At 42.2% G+C, this 15,727-nt stretch overlaps 1 protein-coding gene across 3 annotated transcripts in view; it reads right to left on the reverse strand.

The window, feature by feature from the left end:
• HCFC2 (host cell factor C2) overlaps positions 1-15,727 on the reverse strand; it is a 114,199-nt gene that overhangs the window by 41,041 nt on the left and 57,431 nt on the right. For all 3 annotated transcript variants that reach the window (XM_069764225.1, XM_069764226.1, XM_069764227.1), the window contains exons 4-7: positions 11,508-11,716; positions 10,418-10,502; positions 10,008-10,108; positions 9,684-9,869 (exon numbers count right to left, since the gene is read on the reverse strand). In XM_069764225.1, coding sequence (XP_069620326.1) covers positions 9,684-9,869; positions 10,008-10,108; positions 10,418-10,502; positions 11,508-11,716 — 581 coding nt within the window. The remainder of the gene's footprint in view (positions 1-9,683; positions 9,870-10,007; positions 10,109-10,417; positions 10,503-11,507; positions 11,717-15,727) is intronic.

Here is a 15,727-nt window from a genome sequence, read left to right on the forward strand (position 1 = left end):
TTCTGGAAACTATCCACCTCCAAGATCACCATCATCCTGTTCTACAGTTTCAGAGTTATCCATCCAGGATAGTGCTTCATTAGCAGCAGCATCATCAGACACCCACAGCCACATATCACCATCACCCAAAAGGGAGAAAAAAACTTTACCTCCTGGAACCACCATAGATAGGTTTGTGATAAGAACTAGCAGATTAGAAAAAGAGTTGATTGATGAAAAAAATTGCCCAGTTTATTTATGCAACGAACTCTTCTTTCCGTCTGACTGAGAACCCACATTTCATTAATTTGGTTCAGTCACTGAGACCAGGATACAGTCCACCCAGCAGAGCTGATGTTGCAGGGAAACTGCTGGATCAAGTGTATGACAGAGAAATGGAGCAATGTGCAACAGCTCTGGAGGGTAAAATTGTTAACCTAAGTATTGATGGGTGGAGTAATGTCCACAATGATCCTATTCTATGTGCTTGTATAACAACAGAAGAAGGTAAAGTCTTCCTTGCACAAACAACTGATACGTCAGGAAAGGCACACACAGCAGAATACTTACAAGAAGTGGCAGTAAAAGCTATAACGACATGTGAACAAAAATTCAAATGTCTAGTACGCAGTTTGGTCACTGACAATGCTGCAAACGTATCCAAGATGAGAAGAGATTTAGAAGAGCAGGGAGGGAATACAAAGCTGCTAATAACATATGGTTGCAGGGCTCATTTGCTGCACCTCTTAGCCAAAGACTTAAGTGTTCCAGAAATAAAGGCTAATGTTGTTGAAATTGCTTAATACTTCCGTAATAATCATTTTGCTGCAGCAGCTCTGAAAAGGATGGGTGGAACCAAGCTAACGCTCCCACAAGATGTTAGATGGAACTCTGTGGTGGACTGTTTTGAGCAGTATATCAAAAACTGGCCTATTCTGATGACACTTTGTGAAGAAAATCGAGATAAAATAGATGGCACTGTCACGGACAAAATCCTCAACATTGGGCTTAAGAGAAATGTTGAACATATGCTGAGCTTCCTGAAACCCATCTCTCAAGCTTTAAACAAAATACAGAAAAATAGCTGTTTTATTGCGGATGCTGTTGAAATTTGGAAGGAACTGAGTGAACACTTAAAAACAGAACTACACATGGACAGAATTAAATTACAAGCAGTAAACAAACGAATGGGACAATCACTGACTGCAGCTCATTTTTTGGCAAATATTGTCAATATCCAATATCAGGGTCAAAACCTAAGTGCAGAGGAAGAGGAGTTAGCTATGACATGGGTATCCAGCAATCATCCATCTTTAATGCCAACTATAAAACTTCAGAGCTAAGGGGGAACCATTCAAGAAATATATGTTTGCAGAAGATATTTTAAGGAAGGTCACACCAGTAAACTGGTGGAAGTCACTTAAGCGCTTGGATTTAGAGACTGTTCAAGTAATGATTTCACTTTTAACAGCAGTAGCTTCTTCTGCAGGCGTTGAAAGAATATTCTCTTCCTTTGGACTCATTCATTCTAAATTGAGAAATCGGTTGGGACCCAATAAAGCAGGAAAGCTTGTTTTTCTTTTCCAGATTATGAATAGGAACAAAGAAGAAGATGATGATGATTATGAAGATGACGACAAGTGAGCTACAGAGGACAGCAGGGACAGTAGTATTTAAGTTTTTCATGTGTCGGCTGGGCTGACAGTCTAAGTTTCTTATAATATATACATATTTTGTTTAGCCAAATTAGTTAACAAACATGGATGTTTGTTTAAGCAAATAACTTATGCTGTAATGTTGTTATTGTTTCAGTTGAATAAATCTATTTAAATTGTTATTAAGGTCAGGATTATTTTTCTCCTTCCTAAGTACAACAGAACAGTGGTGTCCAAATATGAATGATTAACCCATTAAACTGGGGAGAAAAAAGTAATATAAAAAGTGATTCTAAAAATCTTCATCTACTTGCATGTTAAAGTAGCAAGAACTAGTTTAGGTAGAAACTTTGATTTAAATCACTGATTTAAATCAAGCCTTACTGACTAGTGATTTAAATCGTGGTTTAAATCGTGATTTAAATCAGTTAGATTTAAATCAAATCCACCCTGCTGTGGACAGCGCTTGATTGGAGCCAATTTCATCCTACAACAGGACAATGACCCAAAGCACACCTTCAAATTATGCAAGAACTATTTAGGGAAGAAGCAGGCAGCTGGTATTCCATCTGTAATGGAGTGGCCAGCGCAGTCACCAGATCTCAACCCCATTGAGCTGTTGTGGGAGCAGTGTGACCGTATGGTACGCAAAAAGTGCCCATCAAGCCAAACCATCTTGTGGGAGGGGCTTCTGGAAGCATGGGGTGAAATTTCTCCAGATTACCTTAACAAATGAACTACTAGAATGCCAAAGGTCTGCAATGCTGTAATTGCTGCAAAGGGAGCATTCTTTGAGGTAAGCAAAGTTTGAAGGAGAAAATTATTATTTCAAATAAAAATCTTTTTTTCGAACCTTGTCAATGTCTGGACTAGATTTTCAATTCCATTGGCAACTCATTTGATTAATAAAAGTATGAGCCTTTGTGACTCCGTGACCCTGAAAAGATATAAACAGAGCCCTACTCTGTCTCCAGGACTGGGTTCTCACTATATAGGTCAAGACTGCTCTTTTCACATCAAAGATGTGTAGCTTCTCTTCCTCTGGACTTGATGGATTGTCATGAAAGGAAGGAAGGAAAATCTCTTGAGATCTATAATTTGTTGCTAACTTCGGGAGATATGATTGATCTGGTTTGAGAACTACCCTATCCTGGTATGTCAATAGGAAGGGAGGGTCTACAGAAAGTGCCTGGATGTCTACGACTCTTTTGGCAGATGTTAAGTCTATCAATAAGGCTACCTTGTATGAGATAATCTTTAGACGAATAGACTAATGGCTCAAAGGGGGGTTCAGTTAAATCATCAAGGACTAGATTCAAGTCCCAGGGTGGTAGACGTGGAATATGTACTGGGTACTCCTTTCACATGCTTTTATGAATCTCGCTATCCACCTGTCACCAGCTATATTAGCACCATAAAGGGCTCCTGAAGCAGAAACCTGAACTCTTAATGTATTCACTGAGAGTCCTAGTTCATGACCCCTTTGTAAGAACTCTAGGATGGTCTTAATTGGTACAGTATTAGAGAGGGGTTTAGCATAATAGCTCAAAAACTTCCTCCATACTCTACTGTATATTATAGTTGTAGATTTTTTCCTACTTAGTAGTAGTGTATTAATCAAATCTTGGGAAAAGCTTCGTGAAGTTAGTATTTGCCTCAAGTTCCACGCCGTCAAGTGGAGTCCCTTCTCCTGTGGGCGATGGAATGGACCTTGAGACAGTAGGTCTGGGATTGTTGGCAGTATCCAGGGATTGCAAACTGACATCGCTCGAAGGCATGAGAACCAAGGTCTTCTTGGCCAGAAGGGTGCTATTAGAATCACCCTTGCTTCTTCCTCCCTTATCTTTTTGATCACTAATGGAATTAACATCATAGGTGGGAAGGCATAAGCTAGGCTGAATTTCCAGGGATACTGGAGCGAGTCTATTATGTCTGGATGATCCGCTGCATTTAGGGAGGCGAATATTTGCACCTGTGTTTTCCCTGGTGCAAAACCCTGAATACCTGAGCATTGAGAGTCCATTCCCCTTGGCGAAGCTTGTGGCGACTGAGGAAGTCAGCTTTTGAGTTTTCTACTCCTCTGATATGAAGAGCCGTGAGTTATAAGAGGTTGACTTCCGCTAGATCAAAGATATGTGTTGCTGAAGACAGACTTCCTGATCGTGTTCCGCCTTCATGATTTAAATATGCGACGACTCATATTGTCCGATAGGATTCTGACTTGAGATCCTCGATGCTGGGGAAGCAAACAATTCAAAGCATAATTAACTGCATTCAGGTCCTTCCAATTGGAACGGAACTGCCTGTAGGATTTTTTTCTCTCGTTACTTTGCCTTTGACCTGCTGCTCCAGCTGATCTATCCATACCAAAAGTGATCTCGCTGTGCATGTACCTGATATGGCAGGCTTAAAGGCTCCCGTATTAGTCTCTCAAGACCGTTTAAGTAGAGCTTCAGTTTTACGGTCCAGTGGGTCTAACAAAACTCCTACATCTTCTACAGGAAGAGACAATTGTTTAGAGGTGGATGCCACTGCCGCATCCACTTTTGGAACCTTAGACCATACTTCCAGCTCCTCTTCACTGAAAGGGTAACGTCTTTTGGAAGAGGATGGGAGAAATCCTTTACCCTGTTTGTCCCACTCTTTTTTGACCAGATCCTTAATAGCGGAAACAACTGGGAAAGCTTGTCGTTGTTTCTGGGCTAGGCCAGCAAACATAATATCTTGTGCTGACCTAGTCTTCTTTATGTCTGGGCAACCCATAGTGTTCCTAACAGATTTTACGAGATTATCTATGCTATCAATTGGAAAGCATGCTCGGCCCTCATCATCAGAAGAACTAGATGAGGACCCTGAGGTATTAGATGATCAGATTAAGCCCTCTTCGGATTCTGAACTGGAGATGGGGAAAGGCTTCTGCCTCCCTGCTTCTTTGAGCTTCTGGACCCCAGAGATTGGATCTCTTGCCTAATTATGGCTCTGATATTGGTAGTTGTTACTGCAGACTCTTGCTGTAAGGTTTGATTAATGCAACTGGGACACAACCTCTTGGGATATGCATCAGGAAGGGGTTGCATACACAGGGCACATTCTACATGCCTTGATTTACTGGTTTTCTTAACCTATGAGGGAGAGTATAGAGAAGGAAGGAGTCAGCTTAATAGGTAGAGGATTATATACACTCACCCAGTGAAGCAATGACGGCACCGGTTTAGGAGGTGGGGACGCAGTGCGGCCTCTAGGTAGATCTGTTTCTCTACTCCTTGGTTTCATCTGAGTGGCAGATCGCTCAGAGCGCCCACTTCTTTTGCCAGTGGATTTGGTGCTTCTAGCGCTGCTGTCCTTGCTAGCGCTATCTTGCTCCACCGCTGGTGGGTGCCCCTCATGCCTTCTTGAACCTGCGGCGTTCCCCGCCGACCGCGCACTGGAAGTACTCCGACTACTTCCGGGTCAGCGCGGCAGAGCACACTTACCACAGCCATACTGCCACTGCTTAGCGGTGTGACGCTGCTGGCCCGCACTCCAGCGTGCTCCCCTCTTTCGGCTGGGCCTGCTGCCCGGACCCTGCTGGAAATCGTACAGACGAGGGGGGAGGCTGCATGCAGTGGCTCCCCCGACGCTGCTCCTGATGCCGCAGCTCCTGGTTCCCGCATCAACCACCAAGGCAGATGCACAGCCCAGGATCCATCATGATGTAGGTATACCTGGGGGATTCCGATAGGAACAGGACACCAACTGAGGAGAGGGAGACCGCCCTTTTTATCTCTGTAGGTTTCCCGTTCCTATGGGCAGGTCCCGCTCTTAAAGTGGTGACGTCGTGGTGAAGGGTAAAAAAACACTGATTTTATTAAAACTGTTGCAAGCACCCTAGTAAGTGATACATCGCTAGAATTGAAAAAATGCCAAACTAAAGGAATTTTCAGTAAAACTGTTTGTTTCTTGATATGTGGCAAAATTGCAGTCAAGCCATAAGGACTTAGCAGCCACTGCAGTCTTTAAATTAATTGTTAAAAGGGGAGCATGATTTTATATAACAGTTGTTCCACTGAGAAAACATGGCCGTTAATCATTTTACGAAAGTATTGTCCGTGAAACAGCTGTTCTCCCAGAAATTGCTGTGCCCAGTTAATCAATTTACAAACACCAGTGACTGCAGGCGGCTACAGTTTGCAGCCATGTTCGCACAACTCCATCTGACCTCACCCTAAAAACTCTGTGAAAGCAGTGAAATGAGAAGAGAGCTCAATCGGCAGTCTGCTGCCCTGCAGTCTGTGTTGCAATGAGCACCGGTCTAACCTATTTTAAGATTGTAAGATTGTGACAATGGAAAAGCCAAGGTAAATCAGTGCCCCTGATGCTGGAATTAGATGATTATTTCAGTAAGCAGCAGAAATGAGCAGAAAGTCTGAGGCAGTGAGGAATCCTAAGGCCTCATTCAGACACCCATTTTTGTGTACGACTGTGATGGATCCGATTTTCATCCATTCCTGTTCCGCAATCCATTTTTATTAATAACCATTATTTAACAAGTGCATCTTATTACAGAGAATCAGAAATTATTGTGTTAGTTTTCCATACACAAAATCTTGTATATCAATAAAACATTTCTCATTGACAAAGATGGCTCAGTTTGTGATTATTTTTTATTTACATAGATTATAATTCGTAGCAACAAAAATATATAAGTATTCTTGTCATACTCAGAAGCATACATATCAACTTTATATTTTAAAAAGAAAGCGGAGATAAACTAGAGTCTTAATCCTAAAACTCTAAACTTATTGCAGAAACTATTCTAGAAGGAGAAAAGTTTCAAAGGATGTCCCCTGTGGCTAGAGATTCACGGTTATGTGAGTTGGTAACTAATTATACCAAGTTATAATTTCAATTCTACTGGTTTGCATATTCTGTCCGCATATTGAAACTGTAAGGGAAAAATGAATTCCAAAAATCCCTAACTCTAAAGAATTTGTTAGGACAATCTCTAACATGATTTACTGTGCGTGCAAATGGTATTACTGAATTAACTGGTTCAATCCAAGCCCATATTGTAGGCGAGAACCGTCCATCCACCGCAAAGGTAGTAACTTCCTCTCTAAAAAAAATACGGTTCCTGGTAAAAAGATTTTAATATAATGTTCCCATACCTCTTCCTCAAATACACCAAATAAGTAAATTAGTAAATCAAAACAATTGGGATAGAGATCAGGGAGGACAAAAAGGAAGTAATCTCTTGCCAGAAGGAATGACTAATTGGATAATTGGGCAACTCCATATCATGTGTATAAAGATTGCATCCAATGAATGGCATCTCGGACATTCTGAAGTTGGAGATCTTCCTATCCGAAAGTCTTAAAAGGACTGCGGTATGACTCATGAACTAGATTTGAAACCACACGTCCATTTTTACTATCAGGGTGACATCAGTTTTTCTAATAGGTAAAAAAAAAAATAGAAAAAACTTAAAAATAAAAAATAAAAGAAGGAACAGCACTTTGGTGACCCACAGATCATCAGATGGCATCATGCACTGACCGTTATTCTTATAGACACATTGATTTTAATGGGTAAGTTTAAGCTGTAAATCAGATTAAAAAAGCACAAGTCTTATTTTTGTTTTATTTTTTTTGCAGACAAAAAAACCCAAAAACATGCATGTGAACAGACCTATAGACTATAAATGGCATGTATCAGTAATAAACAAGGATAGAACACAGGAGAAAAACGGACATCTGATTGGTTCCAAGTACATATTTTACCAGTTCAGAGAAATTACTATCCAAGATTATTTTCATGTGAAATCCTAGGGTATGTGCAAAAACATCTGACACAGGATGTCAGTTATTAGAAAAGATGCATGAATCTTAGGCTAGGTTCACATTTGCGGTTGAGTCCGCAGTGTATTGTCCGCAACAGCATGCAAAAACGCATGCAAATGTTTTTGCATGCGTTTGTACTTTTTATGCGCATGCGTTCGATATTTCCAGGAGGGCGTGTCTCAATGGGCGTGTCTAAATCAGGTCCTGGACATGCGCAGTCCGAAGTAAACATACGTTCCCATAGACAGTAATGCGTTTTTTTTAACGCACTCATCCGCATGCCTGCACATATTTGACGGAAATTTGCCACCTCAAAAATTATACAGTAGTATTCTAATGAGCAACATTGGTGGTGTAGAGGCGTAATACAATGTAAATGTAATAAGTGAATTAACATACACCTACCAAGCATGGACTATATGGATAACTGCCAAAACCACATAAGAAACTCCGAAAAAATGCAGTCACTGAATCCAATAAAAATATCTTTATTACAAACCACTAAAAAGACATACAAAAAGGCCAAACAGATAGTGAAAATGGGGCCAGCAGATGACAAAGCAAATGCCGCAGGTAACATGAAAAAAGCAGTCGCCCAAGGTATAGTGACCCCGGCAAAACTCCGGAACCAACCAGATGGTGTAACAGGGCACATACCAAACCACAAATCAACCACACAGTATCATAACGGTATCAGCTGTGCTATAACATGAGGTTACATGGAAACCCAGGTAGTACACATAGGTGGGGTAGAAGAAATGTGGACGCCAAAATAACTGTGCATAATACCTGCTGGAGAGGGTCCGGGCCAGTGCAGGGGACACGGGACACCCCGACGCGCGTTTCGGTGAATGTACCTTCCTCAGGGGGCGCATGGTGTCAGCTGGGCAAGGACCGGGTATTTATACTAAACCGCAGTATCCACAGCGCCATGCGGCACAGCCTCCGTCCGCCTCGGCGTCCGTCCAGCAGACCCGGAAGTGCATGGGGCCCCACGCAAACCGGAAATGCATAGCGATTGGCCGGGGCGGCAGGAGAGAGGCGGCGCATGCGCGCTGCGTAAAACAGCATACGGCGGCCGTTTGTAAACTGGGCAGAAGGACGGGCAGGATCAAAAGGGCACAAGCGACTAATAGAGATACCTTAACGGCACAAACCTAGCCCCTGGGGAGAACAATACATGGAAAGATAATAATAATAATAACAAAACAAAGGGGTGCTGCTTTGCGCCGCCTCTCTCCTGCCGCCCCGGCCAATCGCTATGCATTTCCGGTTTGCGTGGGGCCCCACGCACTTCCGGGTCTGCTGGACGGACGCCGAGGCGGACGGAGGCTGCGCCGCATGGCGCTGTGGATACTGCGGTTTAGTATAAATACCCGGTCCTTGCCCAGCTGACGCCATGCGCCCCCTGAGGAAGGTACATTCACCGAAACACGCGTCGGGGTGTCCCGTGTCCCCTGCACTGGCCCGGACCCTCTCCAGCAGGTATTATGCACAGTTATTTTGGCGTCCACATTTCTTCTACCCCACCTATGTGTACTACCTGGGTTTCCATGTAACCTCATGTTATAGCACAGCTGATACCGTTATGATACTGTGTGGTTGATTTGTGGTTTGGTATGTGCCCTGTTACACCATCTGGTTGGTTCCGGAGTTTTGCCGGGGTCACTATACCTTGGGCGACTGCTTTTTTCATGTTGCCTGCGGCATTTGCTTTGTCATCTGCTGGCCCCATTTTCACTATCTGTTTGGCCTTTTTGTATGTCTTTTTAGTGGTTTGTAATAAAGATATTTTTATTGGATTCAGTGACTGCATTTTTTCCGAGTTTCTCACCTCAAAAATTGCAACATGGTGCATTAGCCGATCCCCGCCGCACACCGCAAAAACACGCATGCGTAAGCAAACGCATGCACCTGCGTCAACAATGTTAAATATAGGAAATCAAGACGCATGCGGATGTATGCGTCAGAAACGCTGCGGACACAACCGCAAATGTGAAACCAGCCTTACACTTCTATAATTAGCCTACCAGCATCCTCACACATCTATCATGTACTGATCCATTTACAAAAATTTGAATGTATAAATAAAAAAAAAAAAAAAAAAACAAACACTTAAATTGCATGCTTGGAGAACCACTTTAACACAAAAGAATTCTTATCATGAATAAATAAAGTATATAATTTATTAATTAAAAAAAAGCAACAACAGTAATGGCATTGCAACTACCTGTGTCAATGTACCAAAGGTCTTTGCAACAAACTTGGCAGTTCCATGCCTTCTTGTAACCATCCCTTCCACTCCAGATATATAATCGTTTCCCAATTGTGACTGCACAGTGGCCGGCTCTAGGCCATGGCCAATCCTTCCGATCTTCTGTTGAGTCTGACATTAAAGACATCCATTCCATGGAGTCTAGATGAGTTCAGGGGGAAAAAAAAAAAAGTCAGTCATTATGTATACCTGCACAACCAAACCGCATATAAAAGCATACAGAACATATAAAAAGTACAGGTCCGAGTTACAAGATGTTACCAAATGAATAATACATACCCAGATCCAAAAAGAAAAAGGAGTTGGTGCATTTCCATTGGCTCTCTTGAGGACTAACATTGTCTAATGTCAGTGGGACCCAGCCACCAAAAACATACATTCTGAAAGAAGAAAAAAAAAAGTAATCGTTCACATAATGTAAAGGCAAACAAATTATAAGGGAAGGAACTGAACACTTGGTCCTGGGTCTCCCTTCAGATTGCAGCGGATCTCTGAAGGCCCCAGTAATGGGATACCATGTGAAGATCTCAATATCACGGGACCATTGTAAAATAAAAAGATAATGGAACGTGGACCACTGCCTTAACTTACAAATACACACAAATGTAGTTGTGTATTTAGTTTCTTTTGCTGCTGTTTACAAAGCGACTGAAGATGACCACTAAGTCTATGTAGAACGCGGAGCTTACCTATTTCCTATAACATTGGCGGTATGAAGACTTCTGGGTAAAGGCAATACTCCCTTGGTCTCCGGACTACTCCATGTCATAGATTCTACAGGAAGCATAGAAAAGCATTAACTATGAAAAGATCACAAATTGTAAAATCAGAGCTGACATTGCAGAGTACATGGACAAGCATTTTAATTAGGGAATATGCAAATGTGTCCAGAAAGGTGCCTCACTACCAAAAATGGGACAAATGGTGCTGTCAGCGCTTCATCTTAAAGAAGGGTTTCTAGAAGATGTTAATATCCGACACAGAGAAGTTGACTGTCTCCACAATACTCTGACCTCATGTCAAGTATTGGTGGTCTCCTGACATGGCATCGACAGCCGCTTGTCAGGTTTTGTGCACCTGTCCTAATAACAAAAGGATGTGCACAATACATGGCAAGAGGCCATCAAAGCCATGCCAGCAGTGGCTCTCGCTACTTGAATAAGAGGCACTAGATTACCAACCTTCTTTCAATTTTGGGGTGTAAAGTAGGACTCAAACTTAAATCAAGACAAACTCTCAGGCCTCTGAAAGCTGACAAGTGAAACTTGATGTCATACCATGACCAGCTATCCAGTTGTCTTCTGAGGCAGTTTTGATACATCTCTTCCATTGTCTCTTCATGGTTCTGAACGGTTGTCAGAGGTAGACAACAATTAACCACAAAAAAGCTGCTTATTTGTGTGCAAATGTATGCTTATATAATCAGGGTAGATGGCAAATTGGGCTAAAAAAATGAACCAAAAATGTGTTCAATTCTGAGGAAGTAAGACTCTATAAGCATCGCTGGATTGTAGGCATTTATTTGCAATGAGGTTGGTTGCACAGGAGCCAGTGGGCCAAGTGAGTCCGGACTATGAAATTAACAACCAGTTAATTAGAGCGGCTTTGTCGTATCTTGTGTGCCATGCTATATGGTGGACGCTCAGGACATACTGTTGTCGACGGTTTCATTCTATATTTTCATGTAAAAAGCTGTTTAGCTGCTACCAAAAATCATAGAGAAAGCCTGAGTGCTGCTTCTCCTGTACCAGACAAGGTACGAATCTGCAGATATCTCACCAATGTCAAGTTCCCAAAGGTCACAGAGTCGACTTCCAGACATTCCTCCAAATATATATAGCTTTGATTTCCCACGATCTTTCTTGCTGTATATTACTGCTGAATGGGACTCCCGTGTTGTAGGAGGGGAACCTTTGGTTTGAGGTATACTCCAGCCCACAACTCCACTTCCTTGACGCAACTCAAGCTCATAGAAGTCATTTAGATACCTTACATGTGAAGAAGAAAATGAGCAGATTAAACTAAATCATTTACATTAGACTCTAATCCACAATTCAAGTTTTTGAAGATGGACTTTGCATTTGCAGACTCTACAGTTAATAAATGCAAAGTACATCATCCCCATGTCATTTTTTGTTTGCATTCTGTTTTGTTTGTTTTTTTATTTAGTAGCCTTATGAAAAAAAAATAAAAAATATTGTATACAGCATGAATTGAAGCATAAAATAAAGGAGGCCCAGGAAGCCTTCAGAATTAAACTTGAAAAGAAACTGTCCCACAATAATACCAGAGAAGTTTGGTCAGGAATGAAATTACTGACTGGGCTTAAGCTGAGGCCTGAAAATGATCGAGGAACAATGGACAAGGCTAATGAGATGAATCAGTATTTCAACAGATTTAGCAGTACATGTGTAATACCAACTGATAGTGGATGGGAACTGGGTGCAAATTCTGCAACATCGATATTGAAGGATGAGCAGACTAATTTTAGAGTATCCGAAAATGATGTGAGGAGGCAGTTTAAGTCACTTAACATTGGTAAAGCTGCAGGACCTGATGGGCTCAGCTCACGTGTCCTTAAAGTTTGTGCAGACCAGCTGTGTACTGTCTTTACACGCCTATTTAATGGAAGTCTACAAACACAGAGGGTACCAGTGTTATGGAAAACTTCCTGTCTGGTGCCGGTACCCAAGACGACTTCTCCTGCAACCCTAAATGACTATCGTCCTGTAGCCTTAACATCTCATGCTATGAAGGCCTTGGAAAGATTAGTGCTTGCTCACTTAAGACCGAGGGTTAACGCTTTTATCGATCCCCTTCAGTTTGCCTACCGACATAGATTGGGGGTGGATGATGCTATCCTTTCTCTGTTACATAGGGTACATTCATTTCTGGAGATTGACGGAACCACGGTGCGAGCGATGTTCTTCGATTTCTCGAGTGCATTTAACTCCCTGCAGCCACTTTTACTACACAAAAAGATGACTGATATGAAGGTTGAGGAGGGGATGAGAAATTGGATAACTGACTACCTATCAGATCGGCCACAGTTTGTACAGATGAGAGCAGTGGTGTCAAGCAGATTATTGAGCAGTGTAGGTGACCCCCAGGGAACGGTGCTTGCGCCCTTTCTATTCACACTGTATAATTCAGACTTTCAGTATAAATCTGAACTTTGCCACCTTCAAAAATTTTCGGATGACTCTGTGGTTGTGGGATGTATTAGGGGAGATCAGGGGGATGAGGAATATAGAAGGGTGGTGTCGAATTTCGTGGATTGGTGCAATGGTAACTATCTACAACTAAATGTTAAGAAAACCAAGGAGTTGGTGGCCAACTATAGCAGGATTAAGTTGGAATGCTTACCGATCACTATTGCTGGTCAGGAGGTAGAGCAGGTGGAGAGTTACAAATATTTGGGGGTCCATTTGGATAGCAAACTGGACTGGAGATGCCACTCAGAGTTTGTCTACAAGAAGGGGATGAGCAGATTGTATTTCCTAAGGAAACTGAGGTCTTTTAATGTGTGTAGCAAAATGTTAGAAATGTTCTACCAATCTGTGGTGGCAAGTGCCATCTTTTTTGCAATCACGTGCTGGGGTAGTAGTGTGCGGGCCTCTGATGCTAATAAGCTGAATAAGATTATTAAGAAGGCAAGTTCTGCTGTGGGCTGTAATCTGGACTCTTTTGGGGAGGTAGTGGAGAAAAGAACTCTGAAAAAGTGTGTGGCAATTATGAACAATAAAGCACCTTCAGTAACCGGCTTATACTTCTGAGGTGTAAGAAGGAAAAATATAGGAAATAGTTTGTGCCAACTGCCATGGGAATGTACAACAATAACACTAGGGTTAAACCACCAAGGTGAATGTCTACTTATTTCTCTACATTTCAGTTCACTCGTTGTGTATGTCCTATTCTAATGTATAATGTATAATGTTCTTCTGTCAACTCCACTGTCATGTCAACTATGTAATTCCTTTATGATTTAAGTCGTGCTGCTGTGATACCATAATTTCCCACGGGATCAATAAAGTGTATCGTATCGTATCGTATAGGAGCAAACAAATCACAATACAGTTCAGTTGATAGACAATAGTACATTTTTAATTTCTGTAGCGCTGACAAATCCCATAGCCTTTATAGAGAAGAGCCATATATTGAAAGGTGTGCGTTATGTGTATCTGTGCAAAAATTCACACTTTTGTTGTATGTTTTTTGTCGGACCTGCCATTTTTATTTGAAAAAGTGGGTGAGGTTTAGCAGGAGGGCAAAGACGACCACTGCCCGCCAGATTCATTATGATTTACATGGAGAGTGATGCTCATAGCTTGCATACATTTCAGGTTCTTGACAGTCTAAAGCCACTGTCACGCGTTGAGCATTTGGTCAGTATTTTACTTCAGCATTTGTAAGTCATAACCAGGAGAGGAACAATCAGAGGAAAAGTATAATAGAAACATATGCAAAACTTCTGCATTTATCACCCACTCCTGGTTTTGGCTTACAAAAACTGAGGCTAAAAAAAACCTCATACTCCACGAGTGCACATGGCCTAAAAGGTGCACACAATCCATTAAGAGGACTACACCCCTTAATTATTCTTGCACCAAGACTGGTGGATGAAATGTCAATCTTGATAATGTCCCTTTAAGTACCACAGCCTAAACAGGAAAGCAATAACACAATGACAAGTCAAAGCATGTTCACATAGGCACAATAGGCCAGTTTCATGAATTTGTTTTACGTTATCTGACTATAGACGGTGATGCACGGACTGGCCACGGGTTTCCTGAGCCAAACATGGCAGCTACATAGGCATATTTGTGGCTGTTGAGCCCAGGACAGGACACCTGTGCCCAGTTGAAGCATCGGGTCTGTACTCTGACCGTAAAACACAGACGTGTGAATCCGGCTTTAGAGTAAAAGATGAATTCAGAGCAGGGCAGACAGGTGCTGGTAGAGGAGGACTCCATTATTCGGGAAAACAAAAGCGCAAGCTGTCACAAAAACAGGTATCACTGAATGATGTATTGTCTTCCTGGTGCTAGAGTTCTGCACATAGCTGATCGGGCTGACAGGTTACTGTGAGGAGCTGGGGAGGACCCAGAGGTCATGATGTACATTGGCACCAATGACAAAGTTAGAGGTAGGTGGGAAGACCTTAAAAAGGGAACCTGTCAGAAATCTCCCCACCCCCTGTGCCCTCCAATCCAGCACCATTCAGCCATTTGTGATTAAACTCCCTCCCTAACCAGCCCTGTTTAAGGCCTCTTTCACACTTCCATCTTTTAGCTCCTGTCGAAATCCGTCGATTTTTGAAAAAACAGGATCCAGCAAATTTTTCTGCTGGATCCTGTTTGTCCCATAGACTTGTATTAGCGACGGATTGTGACGGACGGCCATCCATTTCATCCGTCGTGCACTGGATCCGTCGGAAAATAGCGGTCCATCGGGCAGAGATAACATTCAGAGGAACTTTTTTTCTGCACGTCGGAAAATCACTCAGCGACGCATCGTGCGCTGCCCGTCGTTGGCTATAATGGAAGCCTATGGGCGCAGGATCCATCGCTGACTGTCAAAAGCAGGAATCCAGCGAAGGATGTAGTCTTTTTAAACTGAGCATGCGCGGAAGAATTTCCAGTCAGGGAAAATCTCTCTCGCTCTTTTAACAACATATAATGTTAAAAATTATTATTAAAAAAAAAAAAAAAAACAATATTCTTACCTTACAGCGTCCCGCGCAGCGTTACCGATGCTCGAGATGATCCCGGCAGCTAGCATTCCCACAGTACCATGATTAAGACCTTAACAGGTCGAAACGCGTTGGTCATATGTACCCCATCATTTGCTGTACCACTATGAAACAAGGATTTTAATGGATTTGTCTAAATAAATTGAACTTTTAACCAAGTTTCACGCTGGAGATTTACTTCCTCCTTTTTTTTTTCTGTAGTGGACAACGCCTCTGATCCAGGCACCTCCTTGCGTGAATTTCATTC

The sequence above is a fragment of the Ranitomeya imitator genome, chromosome 4 (assembly GCF_032444005.1).
Source record: "Ranitomeya imitator isolate aRanImi1 chromosome 4, aRanImi1.pri, whole genome shotgun sequence".
Classification (NCBI taxonomy): domain Eukaryota; kingdom Metazoa; phylum Chordata; class Amphibia; order Anura; family Dendrobatidae; genus Ranitomeya; species Ranitomeya imitator.